Source organism: Marmota marmota, unplaced genomic scaffold (assembly GCF_001458135.2).
Source record: "Marmota marmota marmota unplaced genomic scaffold, marMar, whole genome shotgun sequence".
Classification (NCBI taxonomy): Eukaryota; Metazoa; Chordata; class Mammalia; order Rodentia; family Sciuridae; genus Marmota; species Marmota marmota.
The window spans coordinates 18446312-18471653 of NW_025999949.1; the positions used below are offsets into that span (position 1 = coordinate 18446312).

The 25342-nt window shown below is 37.0% G+C and overlaps 1 protein-coding gene across 16 annotated transcripts in view; it reads right to left on the minus strand.

Moving 5' to 3' along the window:
- Window positions 1-2686: 2686 nt before the first annotated feature.
- Enpp2 (ectonucleotide pyrophosphatase/phosphodiesterase 2) overlaps window positions 2687-25342 on the minus strand; it is a 111090-nt gene continuing 88434 nt past the window's right edge. For 5 of the 16 annotated variants that reach the window (XM_015486402.2, XM_015486401.2, XM_015486408.2 and 2 more), the window contains 9 exons: window positions 24476-24527; window positions 19756-19899; window positions 15995-16069; window positions 14576-14712; window positions 13459-13594; window positions 12761-12838; window positions 9521-9653; window positions 7628-7784; window positions 2687-3294 (listed from right to left, as the gene is read on the minus strand). In XM_015486402.2, the coding sequence (XP_015341888.1) occupies window positions 3124-3294; window positions 7628-7784; window positions 9521-9653; window positions 12761-12838; window positions 13459-13594; window positions 14576-14712; window positions 15995-16069; window positions 19756-19899; window positions 24476-24527 (1083 nt within the window). In that variant the 3' untranslated portion in view covers window positions 2687-3123. The remainder of the gene's footprint in view (window positions 3295-7627; window positions 7785-9520; window positions 9654-12760; window positions 12839-13458; window positions 13595-14575; window positions 14713-15994; window positions 16070-19755; window positions 19900-24475; window positions 24528-25342) is intronic. The other 11 variants (XM_015486411.2, XM_015486410.2, XM_015486416.2 and 8 more) reach the window with 3 other exon arrangements.

Below are 25342 nucleotides of genomic sequence, written 5' to 3' on the forward strand. Positions count from 1 at the left end.
GCTGCTTTCCTGGTTTATCCCATTACAATGAGCTCATTTTAGAGAGGCAGTTTCTGAATCCATCCGCTAGAGCAGGACCACCATGCTAGCGCGGGTGGTTTGCAACTTGCTCAATGAAAGCATGAATGGACCAAGGTGTCTGTATTTAAAAAAAAAATAGTACCCCAACTTAAAATAGTCTTCCAGACCTCATTTAATAGAGTCCCTGTCCATTCAGGGACTTTAATAAATAACCCCACAATTAATGACGTGTTTATCGGCAAAGCCACTTACCTGAAATACACAGTGGTTGATGTTCTCTCTGGGCATTAAGTTTATTTATGAGAGAGAAACACTTGGCCTAAGGATAGAAATAGAGCAGCAGTATTCAACTAAATTTGCAACTGTTCTCCCCCAGGAACCTCAGGTATAACCTATTTTGGGAAGAGTTCAATTTGAGGTGATATGGAAATCTAGCCCAGCATGGAGCTTGCAACTATTTAAAAAAATTTTTTTAAAAAGCCCCTCTCCCTTACAATGCTACTGTTGGGAGACAGTTATACTGTTATAGCATTTAGTAAGTGGATGCCCTTATCTATTTTTATGTGGATTTATATTCAGAGAATAGTATGTAATTATTACACATCCATAGTCTTACATCAGATCCGGTCACATCTTGCTGGAGACTTTCCAGTTATTTTCCATTTGCAATTTGAATGGAATCCAAATGTCTCTATAGGGCCAACCAGGCCTCAGTGGGCCTGACCCAGTCCCCACCAACCTTGCCACCTCACTTAGGCATACACGTTTTCTTTCACATCCTCCATATCCAGAGATCTTTTCATGGGTCATGCTCTTTCTTCTTGTCCCTGTTCTTCTCAAGGCCAACTCTTCTCCTCTCCTGGTTCTGGGCTGCAATGTCATCTACAAGGCTCTTTCCTTTCAGTCCCCTTGTCACTCTCCACCTGTTTAACTCTTCCACAACACATAGCTAACTAAACTTCAGAGCCTAGAGTTTTGTTTTGTTTGGGATACAGACGATTGAACTCAGGGGCACTCAACCACTGAGCCACATCCCCAGCCCTATTTTGTATTTTATTTAGAGACAGGGTCTCACTGAATTGCTGAGTGCCTTGCTTTTGCTAAGGCTGGCTTTGAACTCGAGATCTTCCTGCCTCAGCCTCTGGAGCCGCTGGGATTATAGGCGTGCTCTACCTGCCTGGCTAGAACCTGGAGTTTTAATAGGATCTTTTTCTTTCATTAAAGAGTAACCAGCATCAGGTCAGGAAATATTTATTTTATTCACCTGTTTTATAGGCACTGACATATAGTAGATACTGGATAAATCACTGTTGAATACTGAATGGATAATGAACCATATTCCAATTCTTTTTTACCTTTCTTTAACCCTACCCCAAACTCCAAAATCCAATTGAAACATTCTTCCTTATCCACATGCCCATTTTTCCCTTTATAAAATCTTCCCTGGGGCTGGGGATGTGGCTCAAGCGGTAGCGCGCTCGCCTGGCATGCATGCAGCCCGGGTTCAATCCTCAGCACCAAATACAAACAAAAATGTTGTGTCCGCCGAAAAGCTAAAAAATAAATATTAAAAAATTCTCTCTCTCTCTCTCTCTCTCTCTCTCTCTCAAAAAAAACAAAAAATCTTCCCTGAGCTTCCCATTTTTTCCTGATTAGAGACAAGGCTTACTGAGTGCCAAAGATATTCCTAGACTACAGTGGGTACTAAATAAATGTTGCTATCATTAGTAATACTATGACCACTTCTTCCAATCTATTGCTAGAGCTATGCTTCTCAAACATCAGTTTTTCTCTCACCACCTTCACAAGCATTCACATATTCCCAGTACCATCTTCCTACTTTTGATGTCATGATTTTTTTATTTATGCAATGTCTTCCTTCTTAAATTAACATATTTTAAAGGAAAATTTATAGAAATTAAAAACTCCTTTCATTTATCATAAAAAGGAGCAATTATAAAAATTAACATATTGAAAATAAACAATATACTCTTCTTTTTTCTTCCTAAAGGGAGATGAGCAACTGTTAGAAAAGTAACAACCCTAATATATTAGTGACAACACTGATACGAAAACTATAATCGTTCTCCATGATAGTCAAAAAGACTGAAAATTTTTGAACGTCTTCCTCACTCCATACATCAGTTATTATTTAAAGCCAAAATTATGTCCTTCTAAAATCACCCTACATACTATTCAGCCTCTCTGCCATATTGTATTGTTACACTGTTCACTTGGCATTTAGCATTCTCCACTTTGGGTAGTTACATGCTCATGTCTATATTTCAACTCACTGTTTTGTTTCTTTTTATATCTACTATGGTTCTTAGGTTGAAACCTTGCACAAAATATAAATGCAATTTCAACTGAGTCTAATTCTTTGAGTTTTGAGCCAACTTGATAAAAAAGACAATTCTTCCAATGTTCAGAATATTTTTTTAAAAGGTAGCTTTGGACGGGGTATTCAGGTATTCTCTCTTCCTTTTCCCTCTGCTCTTCTGATTTCTCACAGATATGTACCTCAACCATCTCATCCAACCCCTGTATTTACATACCAAGGGAACAACTAGGAAGAGGGCCCAGCACGAGAAATGTGTTCCTTATATGCATGAGTATACCTGAAGCAAGCCCTCTAATTTATTAGTAAAATAAAGGCCAAACAAAATGAGGAAAAAAACTGAATGTGTGATTTATTATATTTAAGATTGGTCTATAAGGCTTAAATATGTCTGTCATAGTTAACAGCAAATGAATGTAACTTTACAAAATCAGAATTTTGATACAGTACAGGACTAAATGTGGCAACTATGCATCGGAAAATTAATATTTCCTCAATGCAAATATCAAATCTGCAGCACCATTTAGAAGCTTCCACTAAAAACTCAAGCTGCAGTATTTATTACAAGCTCTACTCGGAACACAAGACTACCTAAATCAAGCATTAGAGAAAAACAGTGGAGTCATTCACACTTAATATGTCAGATTTAGTACAGGATTAAAATACTAAGCTTTTTTAAATGTCCTGGTTTCAAATTAATAAATATAAACACAATATAAAAATATACACCAGTTGATAAGGCTATACTGCAGATGATCAGGAAGTTAAATCTCGCTCTCATATGTATGCAGGTATGTCTTAAGTGTCAGAATTTCAGGGTAGCTGCGGCTGGTCTTTCGGAAGAAATCCAAACTGGTGAGATGTTCAATGTCCCGCACTCGAGCTGTGTGCATCTTTATGAGTTCTTCTACCCATTTTGACTCATCCTCTGAGCTCTGTAATGGAAATAAAGCAATCAGAGTCAGAATGTTCCAGAGGTGGTTCTCTAAAGGGTCATTCTACTCCAAGTCCACAAATGACCTCTACACACTCCTGCACACAGCACTAAAGCATGTCGCTCCTTCTTGACCTTCCTGTCACTCGGCAGCATTCCTGTTGGTAATGCACCACAAATACCTGGCCTTGGCTGTAAACATTTTCAACAGCAATTAGCTGTACCAAATAAATGAGACATGCGGTATGAGAGGCACTCTTCTCAATAGGTTCTCAGAATGTAAATCAAAATTAGGAAAACCATAGACTCTGGAGAATTCAATAATTTGGTTCTTTTCCCGGCTGAAAAATGCAATGCTGACTGCAGCGCACAGGTAATCTGAATACTCTCCTGCTTCCAAAGGAAAATGCAGAGCTGGTACCCAATGCACAAAATTGTGTGTGTTTGCATTCTTAGATTGTTCAAAAGAAGCCACTATATCAACTACATCATCTATTAGACTGCAACTAGTTGATATTTGAATAGTGAATTCAACTTGACACAGCTCAGTTGATGCACTTGGCACTTTGGGGCTTGAGAGGCCTGAGCTACAAATGTGGTACTGCCACTTCCTGGCTGTGTGAACTTGGTCATGATGCTTGACTTTAAGACCACATTTCTTTATCAACTCAAAGGTTAATACACTTACTTCAGCAGCTCCCTGGGAAGTAGAAAAAAAAGGAGAGGGAGAAAGAGGGGGAAATAAGGTAAAGAAACATCATGAAGGAAAGGAAATCTCTTTCTGTCTCAGCTACTTGCCAAAAACTGCCTTGCTGTCTCAAATTCCAGATGAAAGACAGTCAGATGTCCCACATCAAACAATTTATCTCAAGTCTAACTTAAAACCAAAAGGTAATTCAGGTGAAGCAGTACTTTGCTTCTCAAAAGTACTTCCAAAATACTTCCAAAAGTATTTTGGAGGCAATTGGGGGAAAGAACAAGGTCTGAAAGCCCTGTCAATTCCAAGAGTTTGCCTTCATCAGTAGACTTGGGACAGGAGGGCTTTACAAGTGCTCTCATCTCCTAATTCCCTTGGGACTGAAATGACCCTCCCCCAAAAGAGTCTTTCTAGAAGTTGAAGTGTGGCTGCATGTCCCAGGGTTGAAAATGTTCAGATTTGCCCTCATCCAACTCTTGACCACTAGTGGTCTCAGTGAACTATCCACCAGAGCCTGAGAACCTGCAAAGATTTTCTCAGAAAGCTCCAACCCACACAGACCTGGACAGGGAGCTACAGAAACTTGTGCCAGGACTAAATAAGTAGCATGACAGGGTAGGATCAGGAAACTGATGCCTGGCCATCCCAGGAAAATTAAGAAATGGGAAGAAATTGCTTTACAGCCTGGAGAAGTAAGGATTTTAGCCTTCCCTGCCCCACCCTCCTAGCCAACCTAACCAAGATCTCTACGACTCACAGGAAAGACCTAAATATAACTCTACCCACAACGGTACTGACCAATCCTCAGTGTGACCATATAATTAACGAAGTAGGAGGTCTCAGATGGGTCAGGACCCCCTCAGAGTGAGCAGAGTAAGTATGAGGTTGTGCTTTGGGAGACTTTTCATATTTATCTCATTGGTTCGATTTTTCAATGGTAAGTCAGTCCTGCTTTCCCTTTGTAAATGCAATTATTTGAATATGTGGACAGAGGTGAAAGGGTTCTCCTAATTTAAATCATGGCAAACTGGGATTATAAGAATTCAAGGGAAAAAAAAATATGTCTTTTGCAACTTCTTTTCCTGGGAAGTGATTTGCCATTTTCTTTGGAAGGGCATTCTCTGCTGGTTTTCACATGCTAAAATCTGGTCTCTAATTTGTCAGTAGGAAAACCAGGCTGCGCTGCACATGAAGAATGTCGTGCAAGATGAAAAACTAATAAATTTAAATAAAAGTCCATGCACCGAGGTCAGAGTAGGAAAGGAGAAACTTTAAAAGTAAATAGCAGATTATTAAAGCAAACAATAGCACAGTCCATGAACTTGCCTCCTGTCTTTGTGCTATGGGTATTTTTTCTTCACCTGCCTTTTCTCTCTGACTTTCCCCTAAGCAGATTTGTGAATTCAAGCTGGGGCTTTGAAATAATCTTCAAAGCATGGACAGGTTTCTCTGTGGACAGAGGATTCTCTAGTAAGAAGCATAGTGGCTGTGAACTCTACAAAAAAAAAAAAAAAGACCTCTAAACTCTGCAGGTCAGCAACCAGTAGGCAGAGGAAAACCTGTGGGGACAGTATTGAATTACACTTTCCAGATAGAAAAAGTGGATCAACTAGAGAACTATCCCTTCCACTTAGTCTGAAACAGTGCTTTTCAAACTCTCCCTTCACCCAACTCCCCTAATGACATTAGAACTTGAACATGTATTTTCAAGAACTTTATATATACACCTTAAATGCCCAACTCTATGTATGAAATGTCTTTGCAATCTTTATCTAAAAAAAAAAAATGCAAGACAACTTTGATTTCACTCCACAGTATGTGTTTTTGTTTTTTTGCAAAACTTTTACTTCCCAAGAAGTTCTTAGTAAAACTGAAGCTCAAAGAAAGTATTGTAATGTTGCACGGAGGCATTACATCCCCCATTACTCCACTAGCTACTCTTATGGTTTTGAACAATCAAAATAAAGGTCAACTGTGAAGTCTGTGATATCTCACCTCTCAGTGCAGTTGCCTCACTTCTCCACCGCCCATCCGATCATGCAGAGAGCCCCACTGATCCTTCAGGTATACTATTAGTGCTTTCCACTGTTCTTTTTAAATGTCCTGGATCCTACTCCAGTTTAAGGTTTGCTACCTCACTCCTGTGAATCTCTCCCTGTGAACACCATGCCCAGCCTCCTCCAATTCAAGTTCACCTCCATAAAGCCTAAATGTTGCTCTTCTGATCAGACATTTTTCTTGGTTGATCTAATGACTGTGCAGAAAGAAAAGCTCCCAAGTGCCCAGGTTCTAACACAGAAATCTGGTAAATGGAAAAGAAAACAGGTTTCTATACATTCTGCCCTCCTACTAAGTCACCAGGCAGCATGTTTCCTTTATTATCTATAGGTTCCTCAGCAGCTGATAAAAAGGCGCGCGCGTGTGTGTGTGTGTCTATGTAAGCATACATATATGGAGAGAGAGAGATGCCTCATAGGGTGATTTGATGATTAGAAATAATACATGTAGAAGACCTGCACAGTACCTGGATCACAATATGTACTCAATAAATGGTAAAAACTACTAGAACTGTTACTAAGACTATTATTACTATTACTACTATTACAATATTTTTAATTTGTTTCTAAGCAACTTTTAAAATCTTATCTCCCACTATTGGCCATAATCACAATATCCTAGACAAGCTTAACTCGATTTCTACACAGCATTTCAAATATGTATGTTTTCCTGCATCCTTTGTTTGAATATTCATAGCTCCAACTTTCAACCATAATTGAAGCCATAGCCCAAGAACAACATTACCCATGAAGCTGATAATCTCTGTTGTCTTTTAGTATGGCAATGACTTAGCCAGGCATGTTGGCACACACCTGTAATCCTAGCAACTCAGGAGGCTGAAATAGCAGAATCACAAATTCAAAGCCAACCTTAGCAATTTAGTGAGACTCTATTTATAAAGTAAAAAGCTAGAAAAAAAAGGGTTAAGGATGTAGCTCAGTGGCAAAATGCCCCTGGGTTCAATCCCCAGCACCGTAAAAAAAAAAAAAAAAAAGGAAAGCATTTTTTTTTAATCTCTTGGCTGCCTGAGAGTAGTGATTATGTCTAACACAGTATTATAAAGGGAGAGATTCACAGGAGATTCACTGGAGTAGGATCCAGGACATTTATATCTTATATTGTATATCTTATACAATTTAGGGATTTGAATATGATTTGTTTACTAACATTCTCTTCTGCAGATTACTTCCCTGCTTCTTCTACCAAGTGAAACAAATGCATAGACTATTACTTGTAGCAGGGACTTTGTATTACATTAAAGACATCTAAAGAGATTAGATGATTTTCCCCTTGTGCTGAATTAGTGCAGGATCAGGAGATAGCAAGGCTCCTGTCTTCCTGCCAGGGTTTGCTAAATGTACCCACTCACACACAGACACACACAGAAAAATAAAAATCCATTAGAACACCAAGCCTCTATGTGTTAAATAATATTCTACCTGGGTCCTTCCTTTTTTTCACTTTGTTGGATAATCCAAATGCTTTGCAATAAGTGTGTTCTAGTTCAATGATAGTATAAATTATAAAACAAAAATTAATTATGAAAGCAAATCCTGAAGGACTCTGTCTTTGAACTCACATTACAGCTCTCATCATTGTCTGGTCTATGAGGAAGGATGAATGAGGATACAGAGAGGGGGCCATCGCACTTGTCGGCTGGCTGAGTGAAATCCAGGCAGCTGGTGATGATACTGTAGTAGTGAGTTGGAACAGGAATGGAACTGCCTTCCACATACCTGAAACAGGAAGGTGATATAAAATTGAGATACGGAAGCTTTCTTTTTTAAATGGTGACCAAAGGTTTTTGCTGAAGTCACTCATTAATTCTCATTAATTCCCACTCAATTGAGTTATTTTTTCGCTTCTTAGCACTGGCCCACTTCTATAGCTCTGAAAATAATGTCTGCCTGGCATGTTCTCCTTCCATCTGAAGAGGGAGAAAAATATTCCAGGTAAAGAAAATGGTCTGATCCAAGAGTTGGAGGCAGGAAATGGCAAATAGATCCAATTTGTAGAAATGAAAGTCTGGAGAGCTAACAAAAGACAAATTACAGTGAGTTGTCAGCCACGATGTGGTGTTCGGATACTACTGTTTAGGAAATAATGTTCCATTAAAGGTGTTTATGGTAGAGCGTCATTACTACACCCACATTTTAGGAAGGTAACTCTCATAGAGTTGTAGAAAATGGACCAAAGTCATGAGACACTGGACTTCGGGAAATAATAGCCCTTTCAAGCTGCAATGAGACCCTGTCTTGGTACACAGAATTCATTTACCAAAGAAAGCATTAAGGACCAAATGCTGGGGATGAGCCTAGAGGTATAAAAAAATCATTTCCAGTACAGCGAAGTATAGAAACTTACAATTTCTTACCTGTTTTTATAGTATCTTAATTTTAATCATTTTCCAAATATCAAAATTATAATTGAACTAAAAACTTAATATTGGTTAAAAACTATGTATTTTGTGCTGGGGTTGTGGCTCAATGGTAGAGCACTTGTCTATCATGTGTGAGGCACTGGGTTCGATTCTCAGCACTGCATATAAATAAATAAAATAAATAGCAATAAATAAAATAAGTAAATTTTTTTAAAAAACAATATGTATATGTATATAAATATATACATACATATATTATATACATACTGTATATACTATACTCATAAACTATGTATGCATAAATATTATTATAAAGTATATATATATATATATATATATATATATATATATATATATATATAAAACAATGGTCATCAATAAAATAAGTGTATAACTAAGATGAAATTTCTCTCATAAATGACTGGAAAAGGAGTAAGATGATTTCTATTTTAATAGTTCTCTGTTACTTTAAAATAGCATTTTATTCCCTAAAAATCTGTAATACAAAATTACATATGTCTTACATGCCATGCTGCTCCCTTATTGTTTCCTGGGGGTATAAAATTAAATGATAACTCATTCTGAAGTGTCATCTCTGTGTCTTCTTGCCTCCTCCCCTAAACTCTTGAGTTCCTTATGAAATCAACATTTAATTTATCCCCAATAGCATCAAAGAGAGAAAATTAGATTCAACCAAAATTCTTGCAATTTCCTAATGATATATAATGACTCAGAAAGTATAAAAGCTTCCAGAAGTCTCTCAAAATAATGGAGGAAAGTGAATATTATGATCTTTCCATTGAAGAGTTGTTACATAGAAGAACCAATGATAATTTTTTAAATATTTGATATATTTTCTTTCATGGAATAGAAAACTGCATTTATTTCACACAAAATGAAAATTTTCCTTTGAACCACCAATGCCACATTTAATCAAAGGTTCAAAAGAACTGAAGAATTCAAAAAGAGGTTCAATGAAAGAAGAGACTTAGGGGTATTGACTCTTCTCTAGTACATGAATATTTGAAAAATAACCTTGGCTGATATCTTGGAACTTAAACATCCCATACTGAATGAAAACGAAAAGCTTACTGTTTGATTTTGTCTTCTGTGTCATGTAAGCCATCAAAGTCATAGTCAAATATTGGTCCACTTATCACATTTACTCCATTTCTTTCTGAGGCATATTTCTTCACCAATACCCTTTGGAAATAATTCCAGACCCCTGTGCAAAAACAAAAATCAAATCTTCTTAAACAAAACTCCTTGCTCTGGCCAAATTCTCTCTAGGATGCATTCTACAAGCCAAATGTCACAAGCCAAGAAACAATAGTACTGTTGTGGTTCGTGAGAGGAATCTATGCTAAACCATTATCTCTGTGTTTCATTTATAAAGCAGCCAAAGAAAAGATATGGAGCTATGAGATAATGGTAGGATTTAATTAAGTCAGGGAAGGGTTCCCAGAAAAAGTTATTGAGCTGAAATCTGAAGGATGGATTAGTAGGTGAGACAAAAAGATGGAGGTAGAATGTGCCAGGTAGTGTGTGCACATACTAACTTTGCAGTATGCACAAAAGTAGAAGTGTGGTCTTTCTGGGTGATTGAAAAGAAAGCATAGCTAGCTCACGAGTTTGTCCTTAGCTCCGACCTTTCCACGGAGCCCGAGCAAGTTATCCAACCATCCTTCTCATAATCCACTTGAATATCTAATCATCATATCAAACAAAACATTACCCAAAGAGAATTCTTGATTTTCCTTCCAATCCTGCTCTGCCCCTTGTCTTCTCCATCACAGTTAATGGCACTCTCACCCAGAGAATTTGTTCAGGACAAATTCTAGGAGGCATCCCTGACTTCTCTCCTCACTCCTATGAGCAAATGCTCTCAAAGCTGTCTCAAAAATGCATCCCAGTCACCCTAAATCAGACCACCTGTCACCCTATTCATTGCTTCCATCTTGATCTAAGTTTCCATGCCCTGTGAAGTGAACTACCACAGAAGACTACTTCCTGGGCTCCCTGTGCAAAACTCTTACTTCTTGATAGTAACCATATGGATCCTTTTACACCACAAATCAGAATCAATCAATCCCCTCACCCATTTCTAATACTGAAGAAGATTTTTCATTGTAACAATAAAAATCCAAACCCAATTCGCATCCACAGCCCTGCCTACACCTGTGATTCTACTTCCAACCCTTATCCTCCCCTGGGTGCAAGGCTTTCTTCCTGTCCCCCAACCTTATCAAGTTTGTTCAAGCCTAAGCTTTTGCTTTTGCTCATTCCTTTGCCTGGAAAATTCATTCCATGGTCTCTTTTTGTCTGGTTTCGCTTCTATTACTCATTTCTCACTTCCAGTGTCACCCCCTGCATGGGACTCCATTCTAATTCCAGTTTACATTATGGTCAACCAAAGGAACAGGGGAGGAGTGGAATGGAAGGCAGATAAGAGAAGAGACTAGCAGGAGCAGGAAAGGCAAGCAATGAGTTGTTTCCCTAATATTAGGTCCAACTCACCACTATTTTACATGAGGATTAGAGGTTCAGGATGCTACCACTTCTTTCCTGTCCTTATTAAAAAGCACTTGGCCATCTTTCCCATAGGGCTTCCACTGCTCTTTCTATCTTCTGACTCTCTACTCTGAATAAAAATAGCAGAGCAGCCCAAAAGAGCCAAAAACCTTGGATAATTATTTGTACCAAAGAAAGAAGGAGGACAGTAAGAGGAAAGGTTCAATGTTAACTTAAGCCAAAAGAGCGAGAGCGAGAGAGTGAAAGAGAGAGAGAGAGAGAGAAGAAATAACAATGGGAACAGTCAAAAGGCCAAACCCACAGAAATGTGGCATGAGAAAAAAACCATCCCCCTAGTGAAGAACAGCAAGCCTTCTGTCAAAGGCCTTGCCACACCAGCCTCAGGGTGGTACCGTGTGTTTCCTTTATTTCTGTTTGGTCCAAATTACATCAATGAAGAATAGAGAAATCCAGGAAATCCCAATTCATGGCAATTAAAAGAAGCTATGCCCCCATTGTGAGAAATGTACCTATGTGAGTTTCTGAAATGTTTCTCAACTGAGTCTGAGAACAAACTAGGAAATCTTCCTTTAAAACCCGACTTTAAATTTTCATTCATAAGCAACAGATTCTAGCATTGAGAACACCTTCATTTACTAACCAGGACATCAAATAAACATATTTTTCTCAAAACCATGCAGCCATTTCACCAAAGTTAAGCAGGGAGGCCTGCCACTGTAGCTGACATACCGCAATTCCTCTTTCCTAATTTGAGACTCTATTTCAGCCCTGAGAGTCCTCACACAGAACCCGATCCTCCACTGCCAAGTCAAATTAGAGAGAAGTACTCCTTTTTCCTACTTGCCCCATAAGCATATAAGTTCTTTCACTGTAAATGAACTAAAAGGGAGTAAAATCTATTCCATACTGCCTTCTCTGTCTCCAGATAAATGGATGGTTGGATGGTTGGATAGATGGAGAGATGGAGAAATTGATTAATTATTTAATATGAGAAAAAGAAAACGGATTATCTTTACCACTGAATAGATAAGTCATAAATCTATATGAGTCTTAGAGGTCATGCAATAAAATCTTTTAATTTTACAAATGAGAAATCGAATATCACTTTTACAATCACACAGCCCGTGGTCACACTTCAGAGATGAGAACTTGATTTGGGGGGCCAGAACTTTTTGTGCCTATAAAATTCATAAAATCCTTACCATCCAAAACTATTGTTGTCATGTACAAATCAATTATGTATTCAATGAAATGCAAACAATAGTCTGCACAGCCCTAAAGCCAACTGAAAATAATATTCTGATGAATGAAGACCACTGAGGCTCTTGATGGGTTTCAGAGTCAGCACTGTTTATGCACGAGTACCCCACAGGGGACAGTGATTTCATGGCAATGTTCAGTAAGTAAATGTAGATGCTGTTAAGTGTCAAGTGACTTCCAAAATTCAGTGGAAACCTTTTTAACCACCAAAAGAATGAGCATTAAAATTGCAAGAACTGAAAGAAAAACACAGACGTGGTTAATTCAGCTTCTACCACTTATGACCTCTGTCACTTATGATGTCAACTTCTTAAATATAAACAAGGGATAAAGTAAGTACCTGCTAACCTTCCTCACAGATTCAAATTTGGGGTTCACAGTAGAAAATTTATATGAAAGTTTTTCAAAAATGTATGAAGGCTAAACACATGAAAGGTATTGTCATTATTAAAATCAACATAGTGGTAGAAAAGGTAAGTGGTAAATTTAGAAATATTTACTTTCATAAATAACAGTTTATTAGGTAAATATTGGACTTACTTTTGAAAGCAGGATACATTGGGACCATATTGGTTACAAGGAATGCATCATATTTAGCCTCTGGCGAAGAGCTCAGATCTAAACATCAAGAGAGCAAATAGTGTACATGACTTACCAAAATCTACATCAAAAGAAAAATAGTCTTCCAAAATGGTCCCATGGCAAGCAGGTATAGATCTCCTCCTTTATTCCCACTCATTGCCTCCTTTAGACATTTCTCCCCCTCCCCCACTCAATCTTTTCCCTTCATTCAGTCTCTCTCAAAAATTGTTTTTCATTCTACCTAGTTCTTAAACTTAAGTACTTTGTAAAAGAATTCCTTGATTTCATTAGTGTAACTCAGACGTTTAAAAATAGCATCAAGACAACGAAAGGGTTCCACTTATGTTTAAGAGATCACATTAAAATCACCAAAAGATTAATGTTTTCATTTTTTCAGATTCTCATGAAACAATGTAAGGAGGAACACAGAAGATTCCCTTGCACTTTAAAATTCTCCTGGAAAGTTGGAATTTTGAAAGTTGGTCATTGGCTAATTTTGGAAGGATCACATAAAGTTCATCTCTACAATCTCTTGAGTGGCCCCTCTTAAAGAAAATCAGCCACCGAAACCCTAACTTCCTAGTTTCACACTCCAGAATGTACAGTATATCCCTGCCCCCAGCCAAGTGATCAGATCCAGACACTCTATGACTTACAGGGAGGAAAGAGGAATCCGTAGGACATCTGCTTATCATTCTTGTAGGCCAAACAATTCTGACTGAAGCCTGGAGAAACACGGACGTCAGGGCGGACACAATTGGTCAGATGCTCAGGGATGCCAGAAACCTCAGCCTGCATGAGAGTCAAAGTTACTCAGTAATGCCATCGCAGAGAGAAGGCCAAATGACAGGGACACAGTAATGCTGTCATGAGCAGCCCAAACCAAAACCCTACTGGCTTTTACTATAGCTCATATTCTGATATTCTGATTCCTTTAAATATCATTAGTTTTAAAAACAACAAGCCAGTAATTTTCAAACGCTTATTTTTTAGCAACAGAAGTCTTTTATCAAAGTCTTAAGGATAACAATACATAAAGCAGAAATCCCACTGCTGGAAAATGAATAGGCTTTCACAGATCATTTAAAAACTAACACATTTAGCAATAAAAGACATCCTTTCCAAAAAAAAAAAGTGTGTGTACTCTTTATATGTGTGGGTATATATATTCATATACTTACACACATAAAGAACATATAATATATATAATATACGTATATAAGTAGAAGTATTCTTTTCATTTATATTCAGAAATTTAAAACACTTCAAGTGCCAAATAAATTTTTCCACTTCATGATATAACCTATGTATCTCATCCTCATCACATTGAAGCTCCAACACAAAACTTTTAATAAATAAAAACAGGATGCCAATTTGTGGGAAAGGCTGTGCATTCGCAGAGAATATAAGGAAACTCTGTACTTTCCACTAAATCTTGAGGCTGAAAACTGTTCTTAAAAAAATAAAGTTCATTAAAACAAACAAAAAAATACACAAATCTTAGTGGTTTCTGTAATTACTGGGCAATAATTTATGCACAGTTAAAAACAAACAAACAAAAACAAAAGAATTAGCATGCCCCTTTCAATACTTAACATATTATCATGGAACTATTAGAACCCTGAATAAAGACTAGTTCAAAATATCTTACAATAGATCCAACAGGGAATTTCTTCCACCAGAAAAAAAAGATATTTTCTAAGACAAGTAATCATTATATTGATCAAGGAATGTAACAAAATGAAGAATACAAAACCCAATTTTTCCAATGACCTGTTTGGAAACAGTGTATGATGTCCAGAGTGGCATTAGGAATATTTCACTATAACCGCTTTCAAAGTCAGTGTGATATAAGATATTATATCTAGTTCGATAAAGCACGGCAGGTCGCCCATAGAGGAGATGTCTCTCTAGGAAAGAAAAAAGTTAAACTATGTTAAATGCACATTGAACTTTACACCAAAAGTTAAAGAAATATTGGAAGAGCTGAGTTGTCTAAAATGTGCTAGCTTACTTATTAATAATGTAGTGCCTTCTCCTTAATTTAAATGTGAGTCTTCCTAACATTTTTGTAGTTTCTGATCACCTGTGCATGCATCAAGGCTTGCAGTTATCAAAACTGTAATGTAAATGCCATATTTATGTTAATGCTCTTTATGGTTGTAAGTAATTTAAATCTATATAGAAAGGAAATATTATATAACAAAATTAGAAATGATTCCACTGAATGGAAAACCAAGGATTGGACTTCAGTAGAATAACAGGCTAAACAATGACTTAATTAAGAAGAAGGCTCTCTCATCATTATTTGCAAACTGCAACTCAAATATACATTATTTCAGCATAAAATGTGAGTGGTAATGAGAATTTAAAGGAAGCAGCTTTGTCACATGGAGGTAAACTCTTTAGGTAAGAACTTAAAGGAACATGTATAGATAAAATAAGTGGGCATTCAAGAGAGTCCTTTAAATACCGAAAAGAGGTGTTCATCAGTTACCCAAGAGCTCAGTGAAGACTCCCAAAAGCAGAGACAGATCCCTCAAGGGAAACCTCTCTTCTTAAGGAAAAAGGTTTGAAACCTTACTTTTTGAGGAAGAAGAAATTAAGTTTACTAGTTCCATACTAGTGCCTACAGCCTGATCTGACCACTTTGGACAGGCCAAAACTTCCATAGATTCTTAGAAATCAGGGTCACTCCAGTCCAAAATATTTAGAGATTGAGGCTTAGGCAATTCATAATTCCTTAAGTGATATATATTTTTAAGGGGGAAAAACTTTTTTTTTACTAGTATTTTATTAGAGAAAATAAGTTCTGGCAATCACTTATTAAATTATGTATACATGTTGCTTTAATTAAAGTGTTACCATTCTATGCGAGTAATGGAGAAAACCCTTCATAGAATACTTTGCAAGACCCCCCCAAGTAGAACTGATGATTTGAGGCAAAGAGGCCCACACTGTTACAACATAAGCCTGTTCTGCATAGTTTGGCTTCGGCAGCATGGCAGTAAATATAGAAGGGTTGCCTAAGCTTCCAAATTTGGGGATCCACCCCTAAGAATTAGAACATTACATGATAATATTAAATAAGTGAAGTATAATAAACAAAGTAAAAGCCAGCAAATCATAACAGTAGTACTTGGGGGGGGGGCAGTAAACCAACCCAGACTTTCTTTGAAACTCAAACCAAACCTTTTCTAGGTTCAAAATTTCCATTAATGATTTCCTTGTTTTCATTTTTGCTGCCTCTGAATTTCCTGGTTTCAGCTGGAAGCAGAAGTATCAAAATTTTTTGAGAAGCTATTCTCTTTTAATCATTCAAGTGTTAATGCTTACCATGCACATTTCTCCAAACCAGAATTCAAGCCTAGCCTCCCATCTGTTCCATGAAGGGACAACAAAAGAGCAATCACATGTAACACCCCTCCTTGAGCAGCCACCAGACAATAGTTTGGGTGATCTACAGTCTCCACCAACTCTGGCTCTTCCTTTCTCCAGGGGCCCTCATTTCTTGGCATTTCTCAATTTGCAGCACCCACACATGATCGTGGTGAACACCTCTTTGATATTACACATGTGATTGCTTTTCTCTCTACTAACAATAACTTCTCCAGTCTTCTCCACCAGTCTGTCACTTATCTCCTTCCCAATTCATCCATTATGTATTCCTCATCAAACACTGATTGAAAACCTACATTGGACCAGGTCCTGGGCTGTAGAAGAAAAGTAACTGAGCAAAGAATATTAGGATAGAACTCTTACCCTCAAAGAGCACAGAGTTCAATGGTAAAGACAAACGTGGCACAAATAACTCACAAATAACATAGTCTGCACCACATTAGAGCTATCCATAAGAATACGGAAGGAACACAGAGGAGGATGAATGTCACAATGGGGGTAAGATGGCATCAGCAAAGCCCTCCACAGAGTATATGACATTAAACCAGGGTGAAACCACATCCCAGCTTATGTCTGCTATTCTGACATATTATTAAAACACTCTTTTTCACACTCAAGGTGTAAGACAAATAATATGGTCACAGAATTCAACCATCATGGGAGAGACATGAGTTAAAAAGGAAGAAGTACAAGATCAACCAAATATCCAAGATTCACTTTCTACAATTTCCCAACGCACCTTCTCCATATCTACTCATTCTTCTGCTCTGAATATATAGACTTCAGTTTGCTTCAAAAATTTGGGCTTCACAGTTTCGAAGCATGGACACAACTGCATTATGAAACACAGCTGAAGCACAAATGTTTCATTATCTGATCAATTCTTTTTCAGTTATTACTGAGCATCAGGAAAAAGAAAAAGAAAAAAAAAAAAACCCAGTGGTTTCAACAACCTTCCAAAATCCAACCAATCAAGATTCTTAACTGACCCCCACACCCACAAAACAATGTACCTGGGTCTTCCTAAAACTTAGCAGTTTTGTCCAAGAAAGAAGTGAAATAATCTTTGCAGTAAAAAACACAGATTTTAAAGTTCTGATTCAAATTTGGATTTTACTTTTTCAATTTATCAAAGTATCAATGAATCACAGGATCTTCATCATATCCTGACTTTGTGGGTCTTTATAATTTCTTAGGCGAGCCACATATTGAGTTTCTGCTGAACAAAATGCTCCTACCCAGGCCACAAAATGTACTTGATTCTGTCCTTACACGTTAAGATCTTCGCCTCAAGACTAAGCCACAAGCTTCTGCTTTGACAACATGTTCCTGTGATTTCTTTTTTTATTTTTTCCTACAGTAAGTGACTCCAATAAGTAATTGAAGTATTCATGCTTTTAAAGTATTTACTTTCAAAATATTTAAAAATTTTTAACTGTCACAGCATTTGCACATATTTATGGGTTACAGTATGATATTCTAACACATATGTACCATGTGTACATATCAGGGTAAATGGATCAGTGTAATTGGTATGTTTATTACCTCAAACACTTATCATTTCTTTGCATTGAGAACATTTAAAATCCTCTCTATAAGTTACTTTGAAATTTATAGTTAATTTTGGTCATGTAGTTACTCCATTATGCCATATAGAAGTTATTCCTGCTGTCCAACTGCACTTCTGTACCCATTAACCATCCTTCTGTGATTTTTTTTCTGTGGCTGTGCCTTCCCAGACTGGGATCCTGCTCCATAGAATTCTAGACAGAGCCTTTATTCCACACCCTGATTCCTGTTTACAATAGTGTCTCTGGCATTTTGGTACACGCCAAGGTTCTCCTCCAGATACCACATTTGGCAAGATGCTGTGAGACAAATCTTTTTAAGTGGTGTGGACTCCCCAGCATTTACTGTTTTTCCCTTCCAAAGTTTGGTCATGCAGACCTGAGTTTGTGTTTCTCTTCCCTCCTCAGCTTCCTGATTCACATTCCCACAGATTGGCTGGCTAACTTGCAGCCACATGAAAATCTCTCCTCCCTTTTGTTTTTTAAACATTCACTCCCACAATAATATGCTCTTAAATTTGACCACAAAAACCTCTACACAAGACCTTTCCTTTTCCTGTATTCTTTCTCCTTCTTTGCTTTATAAGTGTCTATTATCATTCACTGACATTTCAATCTCCTTTGGGATTCTACTGGACGTCTCTATTAGTGCTCTGTTCTTACCTCAACCCTTGAAACAGTATGCTGTAATTCATCTACTTCCTACGTCCTTCCATAGATCAATAACTGTATGAGGACAGGGACTTTATCTGTGTTTTTTACTACCAGATCCTTCTTCTCTACCACCAATCACATAATATCTACTTGGTAAAGACTTATTGATGAATCAATAAAAAATACATAAAAATAAAATGCTGGGTTTTACATATGACCTGCCTAACATAATGCTGAGAGACAGATTGGGCAGATCAGTTCCCCCTCCATCTTACTGATGGAGAAATTGGGGGTTTATTATTTATACTAGATAATTCGGCTACATAGCAGCACCAAGACTCTAGGCCTCAAACCTCTTGACATCATTTGTCACTTTAGCCTTTGGGGCAATCTCCAGCTGGATGCTGCCTGCTGGGTTGTTCTGATGGAGAACATATTGGAATGAAGGTCCATCTGCTCCTGTGCATCAGTTCTGTCCAAGTGATATATGCTGAGACAACATTAGTAAGCCCTAACAAGGACAATCATTTGTATCAAAGCCTTTAGTATTTCATAACAACTTGCAAATCTTGACATGAACTGAAATTCTCTCCTGACATATTCCCTTTGTGCCAACACTTAGAATAAAAAGCATTTTCAGAGGAAATCACATAGGCTTAAGTGTCACTAGAACTGGAGTCAAATCTCATCTCAGCTCTTCATAACTCTGCAACTCCGAAACTTAACATCCTAAAGGCTTCTGCTTCCCTGGGATATTGTACTGTCAAAGAGCAAAACATGTAATACACCAAGGTCAGTCTTCACCCAAACTAGCTTTGGTCATAGTGGTTGTAGTTGTCACAGCTTAGTATCAGCAAACAATATTGGTAGTTAAAGATGATTAGAATTCAGTGTCTATATCAAATCTACTATAAATCACAAGCAATTATACTGTGTAATGATTTCTTCCAAGTCTTCCTTAAAACACACACATGGACACACATACAGAGAAACACAAGTACATCTTCTTCTTTAAGACAACTAGCAACTCCAAAATATAATAAAACTAAGAAACATTTTTAGAATCAAAAAGAGATACAAGAGATTCCCTCTCTAAAATATTCAAAATACTACTTTAAAGTTAGTAAGTCTTATCACTCCTTAAGTCACTCTTCTCTCATTGTGTGTGAGAAGGAGCCAAACATATACATACAAAACCATATCATTTAAAAATGATTTTCAATTCCTTTTTATATAAAGATGATAGTGAATTCTAACTTAAGAAAATATAAAACATTTTATAACCATGTAAATAAAGACTAAGGTGAAACTAAATATTGTAATAATTCTTACCACAAAAATTATAGCCAGCTTCAGTGCTAGAATCGCCTGCTATGAGAGTTTTTAAATTTTCCATTTTATTCATGCATTCATCCATTGATTCAATGTCACAAGGAAATGAGTTTTCATTGCATAGTAAGTCCATCAAGATGTTAGCTACATGTGACCCAGAAAGAGCAACCAGCGTACAATTAAGATCTGGAATTTATCACTTATCTAGAAATACAATTGCAGTGTAGATCACCATCTTGGAAGACTATATTTTCTTCCTTTTCATTTTGGCAAATGACTTCATTCTATAACAGTTTAAATATTTATAGCAAACTATTTCCTATGATTAATTTAATATACCTCTTTTTTTAAATCTCCAAATATCCCCTGGGTTATTTCATTACTGGAATGTGCAGCCTTTACATGTGTGCTTTATACAGATATATGAGTGATTTTACAGCATATGACATTAAAACAGCCACATATGAATATTTCAAGTGGGTTATGTGTAACATATGGCTTATTCTGAAATATATCAACTACCTATATCTGTGTTTAAAACAACTAATAACAAAAATTGTACAATTTTACCTTTGTATAGAAATGTAGGTTTACAAATTACAAGCTTCAACACATACTCAAAGGTATCCAGAAAAGGGAAGTAATTACTCTGAATAGATTCATGTGCTCACACACACAGAGATTTGCATTCACAAGGTTCTGCTCCAGTGGAGCAAGCATTCAATATTTTAAATGGGAGACTAGGATTTATGACACAGGAAACATCACAGAGGCCTGAAAGGACTTGGACTAAGAAAATGTTGCTTTGCTGCCAAAGAAATGACCAAAAGAGAGCCTATAAGAAGACAGAAAAAAGACCAAGAGATGAAGAAAAAAATAGAGTATTGAGGTGTATGCATATTCCAGAATCTAAACAAGAAAATGCTTTACCCATAATACAACCATGACATATAATTATTTTTACTTCACAAAATTCTTTTAAAGGCTGGTCCCATTAGGACATGAGCAGACCAAGGGCATGTGCCACTATGAGTCTCCTCTAATATTTTATGCTGCCACTTTTTATAGGTGCAGCTGTCTCAGAGAAACCAGAACCAGGCCAGGGTGAGCATCCTACAAACATTGAATGAATCCACAAATGTTAAGCTTTTATGCTTGAAAAGACCCTTTGGTGGTAGGTGTAAGAGACTTTTGTTCAACTGAGCAAACCACACAGAGATGACAATATTACCTGCAAATTCTATCCCTGAGAGTCACAAATTCATTAAGAAGATGCCTCTTATGTTCATGTTTGGAGATTTGAGGCTATTTCGTGCTCAGTTGTCAGAAAGATTTTGTCACAATGTCACCGAGAATTATTTCTGAGATCAAAATGTTTTAGTACCATGAACAACCAGAGTTTGAATCAGCAAAAACATGGGATCTTATCATCAACGTAAGATAACTGTAGTTATGTGGGTTAGTCTCTGTGTCCTCTATTCTGTACCATTGGTCTACAGGTACAGTTATCGTATATTAGACAAAGGCACCAAAAACATACATTAGAGAAAAGACAGCCTCTTCAACATATGGTGCTGGGAAAACTGGAAATCCACATGGAACAAAATGAAATTAAACCCCTATCTCTCACCATTCACAAAACTCAACTCAAAGTGGATCAAGGACCTAATAATTAAACCAGACACCTTGCATTTAATGGAAGAAAAAGTAGGCCCAAACTTTTATCATGTGGGATTAGGCCCTGACTTCCTTAATAAAACACCTATAGCACAAGAATTAAAACCCAGAATCAATAAATGGGATGGATTCAAACTAAAAAGCTTCTGCACAGCAAAAGAAACAATCAATGAGGTGAACAGAGAGCCTATTCTGGGAGCAAATTTTTACCACTTGCACATCAGATAGAGCACTAATCTCCAGAGTATATAAAGAACTCAAAAATCTAAACACCAAAAAAACCCCAAATAACCCAGTTAATAAATGGGCCAAGGAAATAAACAAACACTTCTCAAAAGAAGCTATACAATCAATCAACAAATATATGAAAAATGTTCAACATCTCTAGCAATTAGAGAAATGCAAATCAAAACTACTGTAAGATTTCACCTCACTCTAGTCAGAATGGCAGCTATTATGAAGACAAACAACAATAAGTGTTGGTGAGGATGTGGGGGAAAAGGCACACTCATACATTGCTGGTGGGACTGCAAATTGGTGCAGCCAATCTGGAAAGCAGTATGGAGATTCCTTGGAAAACTTGGAATGGAACCACCATTTGACACAGCTATCCCACCCCTCAGTCTATACCTAAAAGACTTAAAAAACAGCATACTACAGGGACACAGCCATATCAATGTTTATAGCAGCACAATTCACAATAGCTAAATTGTGTAACCAACCCAGATATTCTTCAATAGATGAATGTACAGAGAAACTTGGGTATATATACTCAATGGAACATTACTCAGCATTAAAAGAGAACAAAATCATAGTATTTGCAAGTAAATGGATGAAGCTGGAGAATATAATGCTAAGTGAAGTAAGCCAATCCTGAAAAAAAAAAAAAAAAAGCCAAATGTTTTCTTTGATATGAGGATGCTGACTCATAATGGCAATGGGAGGGGAGCAGGGGGGGAATGTAGGAACTTTAGACAGGACAAAGGGGAGGGAGGGGAAAGGAAGGGGCAAGGGGGTAGAAATGACAATGGAATGAGTTAGACATCATTACCCTAAGTTCATGTGTGAAGACATGAATGGTGTGAAAATACTTTGTGCACAACCAGTGACTTGAAAAATTGTGCTCCATATGTGTAATATGAAATGAATTGCATTCTGCCATCATGTATAACAAATTACAATAAATAAATAATTTAATAAAAAATCATCATCAACAAACCAGTGGCTTTTAGAAGAGAAGCTTCTCAGTACTATTTCTTTGCTTTGTGATTGAATATTTGAAAAACTCAAATCACGAGACTATCTATCCTTGACCCTGGCAGCATCCCAATTCTTGTAATTATTATGACACCATAGTCCACATGGTTTAGGGAGGTCAAACATTTCAAATCACTCAGATTTTGTACAGGATATGTGTAGCTTTCACCAATGAATTCCACCTTTAAAAATGGATTTACCCAATTATATGCCTGAGTCTACATCCTCTGTGATCAAAGGAAGGAGGAGGAGGAGGAGGATGGAGAAAAGGAAGAAGGGCAGATGAAGATCTTTATAAAGGAGAAAAATAAGTCAAGTAAATAAAAAGTCTTCTACTGCTTTCTTCAACTTCTGCTTAGTAAGATTGGAAACAGCACATATGATAAATGAACCATAAATAAGCTAATAACTCCAGCGATGGTCTCAGGAAAACTTGACCTTGTGTATCTTTGCTGCATGGCTTGGGGGTGCTGTGCTTGTGTCCTATATGGTTCCTTACTCTCAGTTATTCCCCTGCTGTTTCAACAAGCTGTCCCATCTACTATATTAACCCATACAGCAGCCTCCACACCCTCTTCTATTTTCTTCTAAAGTTTGGAATTTCAAAGTTAGAAGGAAGAAGGTAAATTGCATTTTTATTCCTAATTATTTATTGTCTCCACCCATTGCCATGTGACTTGTGAGACAAGGTCCTAGTGGAAAGAATATATTTCCCTGCACCATTGGTGCCAGTGATAAGGCTTTGGCCAGTGAATTGTGAATGGAAGTGAAGTGCCTCATGATAGAAATGCTGAGTTACAATATGCATTTCTTTGTGCTGCCCTAGACAGGATATGTCACATACAGGGGCTACCCTGTCAACCCAGACTTTAGAATTAAGAATAAAGCAAGTAGGGACCCACTGAACCTAAAGTCAGCATAGTAAAATGTGAGCAGATCATCTCTCTCTCTCTCTCTCTCTCTCTCTCTCTCTCTCTCTCTCTCTCTCTTTCTCCTTGGTAGTGGGGATTGAACCCAGGGGTACTTTACGACTGAGCCACATCCATCCTTCACCCTTTTTATTTTTTATTTTTTATTCTGAGACAGGGTTTTGCTAAGTTGCCAAGGCAGGCTTTGAATTTGCAATCCTTCTGCCTCAGTCTTCCCAGTTGCTGGGATTATAGGCATACACCACTGCTCCCAATCTTGTGTGTCTTTCCTGACAAAAATCACTGAGTTGTTTTTTTTTTCTTGTCATATCTCAAGTTTGAAAAAGTTTATTAATACATGTTTGTTATCGATGTATGTTATACATGATGGCAGGATAAGATAGGAGGGGATTGAAATCAGGCCTCAAGATAATCCTTTATTTGAAGGGGGAGTTCTGATTTGATTCCCCTGTGTCTCTTTCCCTACAACATATACACTGACACTCCAGGTAGGTGAGCTTCAGCATAGGAACCAGCTACTCATTTATAATTATGACTACCATTCCTTGTATAGGAGTCTCCATTAGCATCTTCCCTTGAAACCCATCAGATACACAGTGGATTATCTGGTTGGGGCGGGGGGGCTTGGAAGCAATTGAAGAAAATGAAAAATCAAGTCACAGTTTTCTATCTCACAGCTGGCATCTTGGGCACACAGAATAAACCAACACCCTTCATCAGATGGATATAAAAATCACTTTGCAATACAAGTAGGAATTTTTTAAATAGTATTCTTATACTATGAAGCAAATAGAAGTCTCCAATTTTTTCACACTAGAAAATAAACCTTATATAATTTTTTTTAACCAACCCCTTACCTTCTGTGGACCCTTTTGTGTGAAGGCGTTTATTGAGTTCATCCAGCTTGTTCTTCATGAGTGAATACCAGAAAAGCAGGGGGGGAAAAAAGCAAGTCAGAAATGTTCATTCTTTCCTGTACCCTCTCTCTATTTGATACTGCCTGAATCTTAAACTCTGTTAATATCATAAACTATTCTGAGGAATTTCTGTTTTGACATTCTAATCTCCACTTCCTAGTGGTTCTGTGTCTATGAGCACCTTCTTTAATCTCTCCATGACTGTTTCCTTTCCTTAAAGCTGTGGGAAATCATGTACCAACTTCCCATGTTGGTAATGATGTTTACCTGGGCATGCAAAAATATATATAATTAATTATAATAGTGCCTCAGTATTTCAGATCAATCCTTAGGTACACTAAAATAATTTCCAAACTAATGGATGAAATTGCTTTTTCCAGAACTAAAAATTAATAAGTCAACAATTCTAAAACATAATTGGTCAGTGACTCTATCTGCCACTACATACATCCTAGAGACATTTTAGCTTAAATGTATAAAATACATTTACAATAACATTTGTTGCAGCATCATTCATAAGAGTAACATTTGAAATTACCAAGCATTCTCAAATAGGAAAATCAATGAAATCAGTATGATACATTTTTACAATTAAATACAACTATAAGTAGTAAAAATGAGTGAGCTAACAATATATTAACACACATAAATGTATCTCAAAATCATAATGATAACATTTGAAAGGCATTTCATGTACAGTGGATTATAAATAAATGTTCACTGATTCTTTATGAAAACAACAATGATAAATAAAATAATTGCAGGGTTCAAATAGTATAATAGCATTCATATAAAAATTTATACTAT